Source organism: Rattus norvegicus, chromosome 16 (genome assembly GCF_036323735.1).
Source record: "Rattus norvegicus strain BN/NHsdMcwi chromosome 16, GRCr8, whole genome shotgun sequence".
NCBI classification, from domain to species: Eukaryota; Metazoa; Chordata; class Mammalia; order Rodentia; family Muridae; genus Rattus; species Rattus norvegicus.
In genome coordinates this window covers 74,185,084-74,202,219 of record NC_086034.1, presented here as the reverse complement: position 1 = coordinate 74,202,219, position 17,136 = coordinate 74,185,084, and the positions used below count along the sequence as shown (strand labels likewise).

Below are 17,136 nucleotides of genomic sequence, written 5' to 3'. Positions count from 1 at the left end.
GACCCCCTTTGATCACTCACTCTGACTCCAAGACCCCTTAGCTTTGGGACAGCAGGCTCTTAAGCACCCCCTGGTCGACTTCCTCCCCATGCAGACATTAGGACGTTTGTTCTCACCGTAGTGCGAGTGCATACAGCCGCTAGAAAGCACACTCTGAATGCTACTCTTGCTTTGCCTGGCAGCATGCCGCCGCTGGGTCTTCTCTCCTTATGCTCGGCAATATGGGTGGCAGCAACTCCTGGGCCACCCCACAACCACAAGAGGGTGATGTCCACTCCCCACAGGGCACCAAGCTATGCGTTGGGGTGTCCGGGATAGCAGTACTAAGGCCAAAGAGCATTGTCTCAGCTTCATACAGCAGTAAAGACACCGCACTTCTGCAGTGGTGGAATCATGACTTCAAAAGGCTCAACAGCATGCCTGCCAGTACAGCACGGGGCATGAGCTGAAGGGACTCCAGACGCGTCAGTCGGCCGTATCAAACCACACCCTTGCTATTGTCTGCCTCCCAACACCCCCAAATGAGGAACACACGCGAGAAATGTGCCTAAGCCCCACTTTATAACAAACTTTGTCCCAAGGTGTATCTCTTCTCTTAGAGCTACCCCAGACTGCATAGCTTCACTTGATAATAAACAAGAAGTCGAGGATCCGCTGCCTTCTGGGGTGGTTTGAAAGCCATATTGTTTCAAACACTGAGAAGCAGCAGCATTGGAAGCCAGGTCTTATCTCGAAGGTCCCACTCTTTGAGAGAAGCAAGGGGCAGGGGCAGGGGCATGGAGGCAAATGGGCTTCACTCCAGACCCTTTCTGGACCCTCACACATATGGTTCATCCCAGAGAAGAATTGAAACACGTAGGCACACCTCTGCCCTTATGCTGTGGTGTGAAACAGACTTCAACAGGAGACAAGGACACCAGGTAGAGAGGGAAGATTTTCTGCCGTGTTCTAATCTCCTGGGGGACACTGTTGAACCTACACCAGAAAGAGGACCAGTGACAGTATCGATAGAGGAACGCGATACTGGGTCTCTGAGAAGCCCTTAGCCTGGTCATGTGTACCCCTCCCCCCATATGCCAGATGGAGCCCAGAGGACCCAAGACAGGAAGAGTCCTGAGGCCTTGGTGCAGGACCTGGCTGAGTTCTCTTTTGGAGTTCGACTCCTCTCTCCCCCAGGCTGTAAAAGCAAAGAACCTAAGCCAGTGTCATGTTGCATTATGGTCACAGGGACAGTGGAACGACAGGGCTATGGGGCTGAAAGGCTTTCTGGGTAGGATGAACTGGCTTGCTAAGTCCACCTTACCTGGCTCCACACGGGAGACAAACATTTGGAAGAGGCCAGGCAACAAGCAGATGCCCTCACTGATGCTATACTCCTAGACAGGACCGTGAGACTAGTGCCCACTGCAGGTGTGTGTGTGTGTGTGTGTGTGTGTGTGTGTGTGTGTGTGTGTGTGTACACACATGCGTTTGCAGAGTGGGGAAGCAACAACGGTTGGAATTTACTTTAAACTGGTGAGGCTGGGGTTTTCTGCAGCCAGGTAGGAAAAGGCTTTGAGCTAGAACTGTCCAATATAAAAAGCCACATTTATTTTTATCCTAAACATGTGGGCTTACTATTTATTCTGGTTTGGCTCTCTTGCTTTCAAGGGGTCAATTAAAGCATTTTTCACATACAAATTTCCAGTGTCACCAGGGGGAAAGAAAAACACAGTCCTAAAAATAGAGCAGAGAGAATTAAAATAGAATCGGCGATGTCTACACCCTGTGGGGGAGTCACATCGGTTCCAAGTCAGTAGCCGGTCGCTCCCATGCTGGTGACTTCCAGGTCTGCATGGAGAGCAACCTCACCTCACAAATCTCCACTGAGCATCTGACCCCTCCTCCCCACCCTGTGCTGAATCCAACCTGGGCAGGGAGGAGAAGGCTGGCCCAGGTCACGGACAAGAGCACAGTAGGGCCTTGGTGAACTGAAAGAATCTAGAGCCGGCCATGGTGGTTGCATGTGTGTAATACAAGCACTCGGGAGGCTCAAGTAGTTCAAGGCAACCTGGGCTGAAGGATAGTAAGATACTGTCTCAAAAAACAAAACAAAAAATACCAAAAATAAACAAAAAGAAAGAGACAGCCGTCAATACCATCTCTGTCATCATTGTGGCCACATTGTCATTATCATCATCGTCGTCGTCATCATCATCGTCATTATCATCATCGTCGTCGTCGTCGTTGTCATCATCATCATCGTCATCACCAACAGCAGCAGCAGCAGCAGCATGGCTCAGTGTCTCACCCCTGTACAGCTCCAGCCTAAGTGACTCATCGAGACTTTCTCTCAAAGCCAGGGACACAGAGAGCAGGAAGCGTATGGTGGAGCAATTGGCCAACGTGTGCAGAGCGTTGGGTGTAACCTCCAGGAAGGCAAAACAAAAGAAACAAAGCTTCATACCAAGCTACTCACACATGGCGCATACACATAAGCTCTGAAGGGTGAGGCAGGGGGATCACAGTTTGAGGCCCGGAGAGAAGAGGCAGGGAGGGAGGAAGGGAAGAGGTCTGGGAGAAGAACCAGTGACACGTCCAAAAGCAACTTGATTCTTTTTAGATTGAGCTTGGGTATCTCTGACTTGCCCACAGAATGAAGACACGGTGGCAGCTCTCTGCTGTGAGGCAGGGGGATTGGGCAGGGCAGAAAGGTTCCTAGCAAGCAAACTGGCTGGGGTAGGGTTGGGGTGGGAGCCACAGTTTACTAACAAAGGACATGGTGTTCTTTGTGGCAAAACTATGCTTGAGTCTAAGCAGAGACCCTGGTTCTGGCTCCCACAGGATGCTAAGCACAAGGATGCAGGATGAGAACAGCTAAGCACAAGGATGCAGGATGAGAACAGCTAAGCACAAGGATGCAGGATGAGAACAGCTAAGCACTAGGATGCAGGATGAGAACAGCAAAGTTCCAGGATGCAGGATGAGAACAGCTAAGCACAAGGATGCAGGATGAGAACAGTGAAGTTCTAGGATGCAGGATGAGAAGCTAAGCATTAGGATGCAGGATGAGAACAGCTAAGCACTAGGATGCAGGATGAGAACAGCTAAGCACAAGGATACAGGATGAGAACAGTGAAGTTCTAGGATGCAGGATGAGAACAGCTAAGCACTAGGATGCAGGATGAGAACAGCTAAGCACTAGGATGCAGGATGAGAACAGGTAAGCACTAGGATGCAGGATGAGAACAGCTAAGCACTAGGATGCAGGATGAGAACAGCTAAGCACTAGGATGCAGGATGAGAACAGCTAAGCACTAGGATGCAGGATGAGAACAGCTAAGTTCCAGGATGCAGGATGAGAACAGCTAAGCACTAGGATGCAGGATGAGAACAGCTAAGCACTAGGATGCAGGATGAGAACAGCTAAGCACTAGGATGCAGGATGAGAACAGCTAAGCACTAGGATGCAGGATAAGAACAGGTAAGCACTAGGATGCAGGATGAGAACAGCTAAGCACTAGGATGCAGGATGAGAACAGCTAAGCATTAGGATGCAGGATGAGAACAGCTAAGTTCCAGGATGCAGGGTAAGAACAGGTAAGCACTAGGATGCAGGATGAGAACAGCTAAGTTCCAGGATGCAGGGTGAGAACAGCTAAGCACTAGGATGCAGGACGTGACTGCTAAGCGCCAGGACACAGGATGGCCTCCATGGTCTTCTCCCTGACACTCTTCAAGAAGCTCAGCACAGCAGTGCCCCCAGTGCCCCTGTCTTCCAAGGCATGGGGTGAGAGACGAGTCAGCATCCTGCTCCTGGCCTTGCTGGCAGCGGAAATAATGTATCTGGCCACCATGTTGATGTGGTAACTGCGCAGCTCTCCCAGGGCCTCCACACACTGGTTATAGGCCATCAGGCAGCCCCCAGGGCCAGAGTCCAGTATGTAGTCTCTCAGTGAAGGGGCTGAGTGGAGGTCCTCCAGGAAGGCCTTATGGGAAGGCGGCATGTAGTCCCTCATTCTGTGTAGAAAGTCAACTGAAAGAAAGCAGCCGGGAGTAATACCTTAGCTCAGGGGAGACATTCAGGAGGGTCTGCCCGCTGTTCCAAACACTCAGGTACCAGAAATGCTTGATGGGGCTCTCTCCCTCAGCCTAGACGGGCTTTTGTTGTAGCTGTCAAATGCTCAAAATGTACATTTCTGGATGTTGACAGGAGATGCAGGGGAGAAAAAGAAGCAAGCATCTCTCAGATAATAAAGTTGGACAGAAATCTCCTAGTCAGTGTGCATGATGTGGTGTTTCCTGCTGAGGACTGAGGCACGTCTGTGAGCGTACACACAAACCCTTACGCTGACTGGCAGAACACCCCGGTGAATTCTGTTTGCTAGATGCTTATAGCTGGGGGGGGGAGGGGCAGCCAGGAAACGGAAGTTACCATGCACCTTAAGAAGACAGGTATTTTAGTAAAAACCTAGAGAAGCAAAACACTGAAAACTCAGTGTTTTCTGTAAAAACATTACACCTTTCACTGATGTTGTTTGGGTTGTTTCTTCTTGTTCTTGTTGTTTGTTTTGTGTTTGTTTGGTTGGTTGTTGAGAATCAGTGACTAAAATCAAAACAGGCTCCTGCCGGAGAGTTTTGGTTCATTTCGCTTCTGGTCCAAGTTAAAGTTTGGTAGCAATAAATATCTTTTGTAGCCATTAAGGCCATAGCTCTATGCTGCCAGGAAAATCAATAACAACTCTTTTCAAAGGTTTCCAAGTGATGGGCTCCCTCTTCTGGTCCACATGGAACCAGGGGGAAGTTTCGCCAGGTCCTGGGAAATGCTTTAGCAGTTTTCAGGCCTATTTCTTGCTGCTTCCGACTGGGCAGCACAAGGTCCTAGCCCTTGGACTTGACATTACCACCTCTTTGTAGAACGGGGAATCCACACATAAAAGACCTAAGCCAACACGACAGTGAACAGCCCAGGTCACAGCAATGCTTTAAGACTTGGAAGTGAACCCAAGACCCTGATGAGGTCTGATTCCATGTTACTGACTAACACGATGTAAGAGAAGCCACATGTGCACAGCCTCCTGCTGGTTTAGGCAAGTGTAAACTTCAGGACATCTTCATTTATACCTGTTTTAATCGGTTGCTAAAGATGGCTCCCCATTCTGCCTAACTGTCCCGTCAGAGCATAGGTGAGATGGGACGGATGCTCACCACTTTCCTTGCAATGCTGAATGCCCAGGAACTCATCAAAGGCATGAAGCACGGAGCTCTGGGCTGCACTTCCGCCAGAGTACTTCAGAGGCTCTGTGGAAACACCCTCATAGACCAGCCCCACGGGCATGACTGGGTTGTCCTTCCACCTAGACAGGGGCAAAAATGATGATGATGATGATGATGATGATGATGATGATGACGATGATGATGATGACGACGATGACGACGATGATGACAGTGATGAGGAGGAGGGGGAGGGGGAAGGAGGAAGAGAAGGGGAGTAAGGGAAGAGGAGAAGGAGAAGGAAGAGGGGAGGAGGAGGAAGAGGAGGAGGAGGAGGAGCAGAAGAGGAGGAGGAAGAGGAGGAAGAGGAAGAGGAAGAAGAAATAAAAATGGGGACAATGCTTGCCAGAGTACCGAAGGACATATTAGATTGACTTTATCTTTACATCATGCCCTGGTGGAGTCTTTCTCTGCTCCACTTAAAGGATTCTTCCAGAGAAGCAAGGGTAGGAACTTTACGTGTTGGTCTTACAATGATTTAAACAGTTCTATCCCAGGCGTGCACGGGTGACATCACCACCATTGACAGGACAATTTAAAGGCTCTGAACAAGACCCCACGCCCTCTGCTTATCATGAACACTATAGCCCGGCACTCAAAACCCCACAAGTACAGATCCCCAATTACACACAAGCACACACAGGCACTTAACAGTTATTCCCCCGTAACTCTTGGACACGTTCGCAGTGTTAAACTGGTGATTGGCTTTTAATGCTCCATGAGAACTGTCATCAAGTGGTTTGTAACAGCAGTGATGACAAGCATGATGAAGGAGAACAGTGGTGTAACCAATGTCGTGGGCACCAGAGCCTATGGGAGGCTGGGAAAAGAAAGCCTGGGGCTCCTGCTCACGTGTGACCTTTCCGTGCCTCCCCCTCACCATCCTCTGTCTCTCATTTTCTGCCTCTCTCTCTTCTGTTCGTCTGCCCCCCATGGCTTGTCTTCATCTTGACCTGTTAGCTGAAGCCTAGCAGAGCACAGCATACCATACAGACACCTGAAGGGTTTACCCCTTATGAACGACCACACACTCACTCTCACCCTGGCTATTTGGCAGTAGATAGGGCCTGGCAATTTTTACCTTCTTTCCCAAAGAAGCAAAGACTTGAGCTAATTCCTAGATCCCCAGCATTACAGGACTAACACACACACACACACACACACACACACACACACACACACACACACTGCATTCCTAAGTTGCTGCTCCATTTGTCTTTATCCCATAGATGTCTACTGTCACCGAGAAGCACACTGACCTCTTTTGCCAACGAGCAAACCAGCCCCTGGGTGACAGGATAAGTGGCAGGTTTACACAGCTATTTCCTGTCAATCAAAGTCTGCATTCAGGGTAACTCCCCTGCCTGCATCCTAGACCTTCCCCAGACTCTGCAAACGCAACAAGGAGCTAGGTTGCCAGATTTGGTGACTGTTTGAAGCCAACCATTCCATGAATTGCAATGGTAACCAATTGGGGAGTCATATTCAGAAAAGAGGGACGGCATAAGAAAGAGAAAGAGAGGATACACAGGAAGAAAAGAAGATCACGCAGGCTATGGGACAAGGTCTCTATTCTGGGCAGATACAGAATTTAAGCTCAGCTTTGCTCGGCACTGGCCATTAGCCCTGGGTTAGCACATTGAACCTCTCAGAGCCTTGGCTCCCTCGACTGAGTCTGAGTAGTGTTAGTACAAACTGAAGTTCCGGCTGTAGGGAGGGTGTGTAGTGGGGGAGGCCATGCCTATGTTAAAGTTTCTACAAAGCTGACTGACTGATTGTGGAGACTTGGAACATTTGAAGATGCAGAGCCCAACAACATTGAGCTATCTTTAACTGCCTCCTGCCTGACCCAATACCTTTGTGACAGTTTGGAATGCACTGACCTGGTAGACAATAGGCTCCCACCACCTTGAAGCTGAAAATGCTTTCATTCATCATCCGCATGCAACTACTTACAGAGTTCCCCCTGTTTGGCTGAAAATGCCTGCCCGGGGCCCCCACCAGTGTTCTCGAAAAATCCCTTGAATGGTGACTTGCTTTGTCCTTGAACTATGAAAGCCCCTCCATTTCCACACTGTAACATGTTAATTTGGAACAACTGGAATCTGTGTTTCTGGGCACTAATGTTTGGCCGAAGAATGGACCAACTCTGCTCCTTTGAGATAAGAGCTATGTTTCGCATTGACATTCATACTTATCTTACGGGTCATTGTAAGAACCAATTCAAATACCATTTGCCAGGTGCCTGGGACTTATTAGACGCTCACTAAGCACTGGCTATTTATTGTCCTCGCAACCCTGGAGGCTAAGAATGCCTGCCGTTGTTTTCTCAGCCACATTACACAGCCTCTCTGACCCTCAGTTCCCCTGGTTGTAGGGGATCCTGCTTCCTGCACCTGTTTGAGGATTTGTTGGGATCCAGAGAGGCCTGTGAACAGCCCAAGGGATGGAGTTCGGGGCTACTGAAATTGGAGAATGACATCTATGAGGAAGCAATGATGCAGACGTGACAACTGTGTGGATAATAGACCTGGTCCACACCAGTGCACAGGCTGCCATCTGTGTCAAGAGCAGCCAAGGGCACACGCATGCTCCCGTTGCTCTGTGATCTGCCTTAGGACCCACAGGATGAGAACCCTCCCACTCCTCTCTCATCTTCAAGATGCTTGACACCCATCTCCATCTCAGCGTCTTCTCTTTGGGTCCCCCTCTGACGCTTTCTCTGTAACCTTGTTCTCTACCACCCTACCGGATCCAGCTGGTGTACGGACAACACACAGAAAGGAAGCCTTCCACAACGACAGGCATCCTTCTCGTGCACATCTGGGTCTGTTCTCCATGCCTGCTCCCTCCTCCAGGTCACAGCAATCGTTCCCTTTGCTCAGAACTGGAATTCTCTTCCACGCCCACTCCGTTGCCCGTGGGTATCTGTCCACATATCACTGGGGATGTGGTATTTCGAGATATCAACAAACAAGAGACCTGAGCCACAGCACCCAGTGGTCCCTCCCTAGTTCCCTGCATCCTACCTGGCATCGCCTCGTGCAGCCTCTTGTTGTAACACATACTTTAGGATGTTTGCTTTGATCGGGTTTGCTCCATCAATATCTTCTCTCCCTCCTCCTCCCCCTCTCAGGCTCCACAAGGACCACGTGACTGCTTTTCTTTACTGCTGTTTCCAGCTCATTCAATGGTGTCTACCATGTGGTAGACCCTCACAATGGATTTATTTGAATGAATGAATGAGTGAGTGAATGAATGAAATGGATGAATGAATGAAAATGAATGAATGAATGCATGCATACATGCATGAATGAATGAATGAATGAATGAGAAACAAGCATTTCAGTCAGTATGACACAGCCAGTGCTCGAAACAGCCCAGCTAGCTTAAGGAATCTATCAGGTATGATAAAAGTCAAGAATGCCATCAGGCAACGTCCTTTCAGCACTTACTGGCGTGCCCTCGCTGAAGCCAGCTATGCTGACGGTGGTGCGGGAAACACCAGCACGGAGGTCAGATGATGAACTCAGGTCTGTTTTCACATCCCATGCCCGGCAGCACTGGGAGACAAAAATGCCTCTTTCCCCAAGTAGGTGAGCAACTCTCACAGGCCGAGCTGTTGTTTGTAAAGGAATGGGGCTATTTCCATTTCCGGTCTCTAGGGTAAGGTTTAGACTTGCTCCTGGTGTGATTCTAGCAATGCCAAGGAAAGAGGAAGTTGGAGGAGAAAGGACTGCTTCCCTGCAGAGCAACCTGGGACCCACTCCTGGCCTCTCTGAGAACTGTGATGGGCTGGGAACTGGAGGGAATACATCTCATGTCCACATGACATCCACTCCTAAATAAAAGTTAAAGAAGCTAATGAGAAGCACAAGATAGATGCAGAGTGGTGAAGCTGACATTTTAAATTCAAGTCTACTGGAAACTCCCAACAACCCAGATGTCTGTTGAAACTGTAGCTACATTGTTTAGGCCACTGAGCGGCACAGTAAGCAGTCTCAGCATTTGAAGTGGAGGGATGGCCTTTAGGCAGATACCAGATAAAAAGTGTCATTGCCTGGAACTTATTTTGATGCAAACCAAGTTCTCTTCCCATTCTTATCAAGTCTCTGACAAGAGGAAGTAGAGTGATTCCTTTAAAAGTCACCCGTGGGTAGGATTCTAAAAATAGTCCCCCAAGATTCCCAACTGAATTCCTTAAGACCAAGAGCTGTTCTGGTCACCATATTATAGGACAGGGCAGAAGGACTTTTCAGATGGGATTAGTCACTGATCAGTTTAGCCTTAATGTGAGAATTTCCCCAACTCATCCAACTTGATTGAAAGCAGCTACAGTTTCCTGGTGCTGGTCAAGACAGAAGTCAGGAAAATGTGTAATTCTAGAAAAATGCCAAGTGCCATGGCCGTGTCAGGAGTCAAATTAAGGGCGTGGCAGGGAGGGCAACATAGGACGACCCTAGCAGGCCACAAAAGCTTCAGGCTGATGATATGTACAAGGAGGCAAAAATCTCAGTTCTAGACACACACACACACACACACACACACACACACACACACTAGCATGGCAGTAATAGTAATAGATTCAGTATTTGGCCTGTCTCTTGCTCTGTCCAGTCACAGCTTGGATGCTTCTCTTGATAACATCACCGGCACCTCCAAGTCAACAAGACACAGACATTCAAAAATGAGTTGGTTCTGTTATTGGTGCCTTAGACGATAACCTGGTTAGAGTATGTCAAGGAAGGAATAAGCGGGTGAAGACATATGCTGGATGGGGGTGGTGGGATGGGAGGCAAGCAGACAGACAGACATGTACAGTCGTGAAGCAAAACAAGGGTATCCAGGATCAGTGAATAACTGTTCCTGCTACCAGCATAGCAAAATGCTTCAAGCTGAATCTAGACAATGGAACTTTATTTCTCACAACTCAGAAAGAGAGGAGGTCAAGGCATTGAAGGCCTGGACTTTTGTCTTCTGATGGGTCCCTGAATGCTATGTCCTCAAAGGTCAAGGGACAAAGAGGTAAACTGTGGCTATTACTTTCCAGTCTATCTCTCCTCTACCCTTCATTCCATCTCCTTCCCACACTCCTTCCCCCTGTCCATTCTCTTTTCAAATTTTTTTTGTCCCTGTCATCAAATTGGGGTTCTCTGAGGATCTATGGTCCCAGTCTGGTGACTGAAGACAATCCCTTCAGACTTAAGTTCCCAACCTTGGAGCCTTTTTCCTTCTGGTGGTTCTTGTGTTCTGTCCTCCTAGAGTGGGCCTGGGTGGTGACTTTGCCAGCTTGGGTCACTCGCTATACTTCTCCCTTTAGGAAGCGTCTGTCTGTCTATCTCCGCACACGTCTGGAGAACAGTACAGAGGTCCCAGGCAGGAAACCAGTTAAGCTGTACTTACCCAGAGAGGAAGATCCGGATGACCAAGTAAAATATTTCTGGGTCTACATAATCTGGAAAACAATCAAATGTGAACTTTACCACAGGCCAAAAAAAAAAAAAAAAAAAAAAGCAATTGGCCCCATGTGCCTGGCCCCTGCTGCTTTCCTGGGGCTCCCCACCCCTATCTGATCTTTGCAGAGTCCAGAATGGCAGCAGTAAGTACAGATGGAATGTTCTCTTGCAGAGGGCACGGGCCCTCATAGGGCCATTAATCTGTTCCATGTGCCGGCCCCCTCGGTTGACTGTGCACCAGGTTTTTGTACCTCACCACCAACAGTAAGATACTAGGACCATCCTTTAAGAAATAGTTTAAATAGACAGGATGTACAAGAGAATATGGAAAACTGAGAGAAGGAAACCAGAGAGACCACCCCCTACCCCCTCTTTCACAGGAGAGGCAGAGAAATGACTGACATCCAGACATCCAGAAGTTCCACTATCTCACGGGGTTTTCCAGGGGTCACCACAGGTCAACAGAGCTGTTAGCCCCAAGCTGCATCCAACCAGTCATGCTTGGGGAGGATGGATTCCACTCTGTTTGGGCTCTCACACCCTCTCTTCACCAGTGTCACTATGTCCTGTGTGCTACATTGTGTTCTGGGACCTCTCCTAGACATTGGTGTTCACTTCTCCAAATTGTTAATCCCTTTGCATAAGAAGTGGGATGTTCTTACTATTTTACACAGCTTAATGAATTAAAGATAAAGCCAAGTGTTCGTTTTGATAGATATAACAGAATTTACATGAAAATATAAAATATATTCAGTAGACATTTCAAAAATGATTCATGGAAGAAGAATCAATACTTTCATTTGGTACTGCATTAGAGCTCCTTTGCCAGAAGAAAGAAACAAAAGTTGTCAGAATTAATGATCAATAGATGGAAAAAATAAGACATTCCATGATAAAACAAAATTTAAGCAATATCAATCTATAAATCCAGCTCTACGGAAGGCACTGGAAAGAAAATTCCAGTATAAAGAGGTTAACCACACCCAAGAAAACACAAGGAATAAATAATCCTGGATCAGCAAATCAAAAGAAGGAAAACACACAGACACACACGTGTACATGTGCATGTGCATATGCATACACAGACACATGCACATACATATATACTACCACCATCACAACAACAACAACAACAATAAAATAACAGGAATTAAACACTGTTCATTGATTACTCTCAATCCCACAATAAATAAACACAAACTGACAGAACAGAAACAAAACCAGAATCCACATTTTTGCTGCATCCAAGAAACAGAACTCAACATCAAAGGTAGACATCACCTAAGTGCAAAAAGAATGGGGAAAAAAACATTCTAACCAAAATACCTAAGAAGCAAGCTGGTGTGGCCATTTTAATGTCTGACGAAACAGGCTTCAAACCAAAACCAACCAGAAGAGATAGGGAAGGACACTACATATTCATCAAAGGAAAAATCCTCCAAGAGGACATTGCAATTCTTAACATCTATGCATCAAACACAAGGGACCCAGGTGCATAAGAAATATTGTCACAGCACAGATCATATATTGATCTACCTCAAGATCCAGCTATACCACTCTTGGGCATGTACCCAAAGTTTTCAATTTCATCCTACCACAGGGACACTTGCTCAACCATGTCTGTTGCTGCTTTATTCGTAGTATCCAGAAATTGAAAGCAACCCAGATGCCCCTCACACATGAATGAAGAAAACGGGGTGCATTTGTGCAATGGGGCATCACTCAGACACTAAAAAAAGAATAAAATTCACAGGTAAATGGATGGAACTAGGAAAAAAAATCATCCTAAGTAAGGTAACCCAAACCCAGAAAGATAAATCGGGTATGTATTCACTTACGGGTGCACGTTAGCTATTAGGGCAATGATAACCAAGCTACAATCAGTAGAACCACAAAGGTTAGGTATCCAGTGAGGGACTGGGCTAGGGGCACGGAGATAGAGCTCCCTAGGAAAGAAAAGTGGAATAGACGGTTATGGATGGATGGGGAGATGGGACTAGAACAAGAGAATAGAGTGAGGAGGGGATAGAAGAGCTGGATGAGGGAGAAAAGGAATACAGGCAAAAAAAAAAAAAGAAAGAAAAGGAATACAGGGAGAGACAGCTAAAACTCAAGGCCATTTGAGGGCAAGGACGGAAACCTAACACAGCAGAAGCATCCTAAAATATATACACGTATGAAGGAAACCAAACTGAAATTGCCAAATAATGGGGGAGACGGGGCCCTACTTACACATCTCCTGTCACCAAATAAGACTTCTAGAACTGTGATTGGGTTGCATCTAATTGAGTTGTTGACTGAAGGTGTCCCATGGGGATACCTCCATGCCCCCAGACAACCCTGGCTGTTGCCAAGACTATTGGCTGCTCTTAACACACTGACAAGTCCCCCATTGTTGAAAACTGCAGCCACACAAGCCAGAGAGCATGGAGAAGCACAGCTGGTGACAACACAGGACTTCGGTCCTCCCTCCTAGCCTCTTTGGCACAGGGAGGCTCTCTGTAAATATATATATAAAGCCAGCTTCAAACACTTTGATCTATAATGGTATCCTGCCTGCAAGATATGCGAGTTCAATTGTACAAAGCTCGTGGGAGTCTCTCAGCAATATCTGATTTGACTTAGGTCCCGTTCCAGGAAATGGAATTCACGCCCAAAACTGGTTGGGTGACCAAGAAGCTGACACTAGATAGCCCAGGGACCTAGGGGAAGCTAAATAAAATTGATTTTTAAGGAACAAAAAGCAATGAAATGACTCTTAATGAGTGTTCTGCTATTTTCGTAGATCCGTGCCTTGCTCAGCCATCAGTCAGAGAAGCTTCCTCCTGCAGCCCATAGCAAGCAAATACAGAGACCCACAGCCAGATGTCACATTTTCCGAGAGTGAGAAACCTTGGAGTATTCAGTTCTAAATGGACTTTGATGTGTCCGTCAAATCCCTCCTCCCCCTTGGTGCTCAAGCAACCACGAGAGTCAGAGGGAATGAAGAACACCAAGAAAACAAGGCCTTTTCCATCAACAAGGCCAATGCATTACAAAGTCACAGCATGCACAGGGCCTGCACCGGTCTGCACCTCACAGGGTCCCACAGCTGAGAGGAGATGTGGACACACGCACCCATCCCTCACCCAGAAGCTATCTCCAAGTGATAGCTACTTGAAAATGAAAACTTGGTTTTCTCTGAGGGAGTCCCACTGGGGAAACAAAATACGCTAATCTTTTCCCCCATTAATTTATTACTTATTCATTTTACATCCTAATCGATGCTGCCCCTCCTGGTCCCCACCTCTTAGGGCAAGCTGCATCCCCAGGAGTAGACTGCAGCAGGAAACAAACTCATGGCATCTCTGGAGGTCCTGTCTTCATAATGTCATAGCACGGAATCCCATCCCCCTTGCATTTTCAAAACTGTATCTTATTTTTACTTTTTATTTTATTTCATATATTGTCCCGGTTATGGTTACTATTGCTGTGAAAAACCAACATGAGCCAAGCAACTAGGGCAGCAAAGCTTTTATTTATTTATTTTTTAATATTTATTTATTTTATGTATATGCGTACAATGTTGCTGTCTTCAGACACACCAGAAGAGGGCACCGGATCTCATTACAGATGGTTGTGAGCCACCGTGTGGTTGCTGGGATTTGAACTCAGGACCTCTGGAAGAGCAGCCAGTGCTCAGCTTCCACTGCCACACCACACTTCTTAATCACAGGAAGTCGGGACGCAAACGGGGCAGAACCTGGAGGCAGAGCTGATGCAGAGGCCATGGAGGGGTGCTGCTTACTGGCTTGCTCCTCATGGCTTTGCTCAGCCTGCTTTCTTATAGAATCCAGGACCACCAGCCCAGGGATGGCCCCACCCACAATGGGCTGGGCCCTCCCCCATCAAACACTAATTGAGAAAATACCCTACAGGCTTGAGAACAACCTATCATATGGAAACACCTTCTCAACTGAGGCTCCTTCCTCGTAGATGGCCTGTATGTGTTGAGTTGACATAAAACTATCCAGCTAGCTAGACAGGGTCTATCTCATGTCTCTGTCTCTCTGTCTCGCCTGTTTGTCTCTGTCTCTCCTCTCTGTCTGTCTGTCTGTCTGTCTATCTCTTTGTCTCACCTCTTTGTCTCTGTCTCTTCTCTTTGCCTGCCCTCCCCTCTCTCTCAAACACACACACACACACACACACACACACACACACACACACACACACTTTTTTTTTTACCCTACAGGTTTTTTTGTATATATAATATGGTTTCTGATTTTGTGTTTTGTGGTATTCCTGAGAGTGTGAGTGTTTGTGTACCTATATCTGGCTTTTTATTTTTATAATCGGGATATATTATGTGAGAGGAGATTATTTTTAAGAGAAAGAGAGAGCTCTTTCTAACTCTTTCATAACTCTGTGTATGAAAACACAGACTCGGGTTGGGGATTTAGCTCAGTGGTAGAGTGGTTGCCTAGCAAGTGCAAGGCCCTGGGTTCAGTCCTCAGCTCTGGAAAAAACAAAAACAAAAACAACAAAAACAAAAACAAAAACAGCACAGACTCAGACACCACTGCATTCACACACGCGGGGAAACCGGCTATCCAATGAAGGTTTGTACCAGGGAGGGGTCCCTGCATTAACACAGCATGAGGCAGAGAAAGACCACCCAGCAATGGTGACAAATGAAGGGGTCATCAGGAAATGCTGGCTAATGCTGGCTCATGTTTTATGCCACTTCTTGTCCCTCTGCCTGCTTTCCTTTCATGATATAACATGGCTACCATATCACAATCCATATATGACACAGCTTGAGCAAATCCCCAGTGGAGGATTTGGTTTTTGTTTTTCTTTTCATGGCTCCTGCTAAGGCTACCCTACAGTGCACATGAAGACAGGCAGGTCCATGAAGAAGAATGTGAGGGAGAGGAATGTTCCAGAGCCTGAGGGCACATGGAGCAGAAGGAGACACCCCCAAGGGGAAACAGAGCAGAGGCCACTGCATAAAACCCGCTCCTTTAACAAAATCTGACAAGAGACCATGTCGGTGTTACCTGCAGGAGGGAAACTGAATTCATTTCCTACCCCATAGCATATGCAGATGATAATGATAGATGAATTAAGAACTTAAGTACAGAAGATAAAAGACTTTAGAAGAAAATATAGGGGACTATATTTCCGATCTGCTCTTACTGAATCCTTTCTTACGTAAGAGCTAATGAACAGTCCTGTGACCATATTTCAGTGGAGAACCTTAACTTGCAAAAGGCATTCAACAAACCTTATTTGTACAACTATGTTATGCTGGGCAAAGGCTGGGGACTTGGCTTGCAAGGCAGTGGACTTCTGATGTCCACAAAAGGCATTTTTATGGATCCTACATGCCTGGGAAGGAATTACATGCTGAGGGAAAGAGTAGACCCAGGCAGGGTGCTTGCTGAAGTTGGACTCTGAGAAACAGTGATTGGTTATCTGGTAAAATCCATTTGGGGGATTGGGAGCAGAGGGAATCCACCTAGCTAAGCTCTCTGAACCACACACAAAAGCAGCCCCTGCAGACCAGACACCGTCCCAAGGACATGCACAATCCCCTTGCGACCCATCCAATCTCCCAGGCTTCGGCGAAAGTTCAGCATACCAAAGACATATCTGGACCCTGAAGAAGGGAAGCTACCCCATAAAAAAAAAGTCTCTGACTGGAGTGCTCAACGCCAAATAAAGGTAGAACACCAGCGCCATCTTGTGGAAAGATGGACCACCATCATCCACGTAGGGGCTGCCCAGGTCCAGGCCACTGGAGGCGCTGCTCCAGCATCTTACCGTGCATTTGGGCCAAGGCTCTGGTAATGTCCTGAATGGAGAGTCTCAGCTGCTGCAGGGCCTCTAGCAGGGTGTCCTGGCTGTGTTGCCGAATGGCCTCCACTCCCAGAACTAGGGCCTAGGAATGAGACTCACGTTCAGCTTCTGCGAAGTAACTTTTCATTAAAACCCACGGAGGAGGCAGATCCCTGGGGAGGAGCCTACTGGAATATCTCTGGAGTTTAAATTCTGACAGGAAGGGCCTCAATCCCAGTGTTTTCTCATTCTTTCTGGATTTCCCATATCACGGTCGTTTCTACTCTGGCATGGCCAGCTGGGCGTGACATCAGACATCAGATGCCCCAGGCTCACAACCTCATCTGTGTCAACACTAGCACTCCACTACAGAGCTGCATTGGCTCAAGCCATAAATCTCTATTAATCTAAATGTCAGATGCGAGTGATCACGGTTCATTGTCAATTGTCTTATACCCTCCCCTGCTATAACCTGTGGGAAAATGAATTTTGAGGACTGGGTCATCTGGGTAACTTTCAATGATGCCTGCTATCTGGAAGAGACTATTTCTTCCGTGTGTCTGCAGAGTTGATATCCTGAAAGAAATGAATGCCGCCCCCCTCCCTC

At 47.3% G+C, this 17,136-nt stretch overlaps 1 protein-coding gene across 5 annotated transcripts in view; it reads right to left on the bottom strand.

Annotated features, from left to right (window-relative positions):
- Positions 1-1,568: 1,568 nt before the first annotated feature.
- Positions 1,569-17,136, bottom strand: part of Ido2 (indoleamine 2,3-dioxygenase 2) — a 38,891-nt gene continuing 23,323 nt past the window's right edge. For 4 of the 5 annotated variants that reach the window (XM_039095215.2, NM_001419674.1, XM_063275724.1 and 1 more), the window contains 4 exons: positions 16,515-16,632; positions 10,657-10,708; positions 5,188-5,336; positions 1,569-4,015 (listed from right to left, as the gene is read on the bottom strand). In XM_039095215.2, coding sequence (XP_038951143.1) covers positions 3,666-4,015; positions 5,188-5,336; positions 10,657-10,708; positions 16,515-16,632 — 669 coding nt within the window. In that variant the 3' untranslated portion in view covers positions 1,569-3,665. Of the gene's footprint in view, positions 4,016-5,187; positions 5,337-10,656; positions 10,709-14,207; positions 14,464-16,514; positions 16,633-17,136 lie in introns of those variants that run through there. The other variant, XM_039095218.2, reaches the window with a different exon arrangement.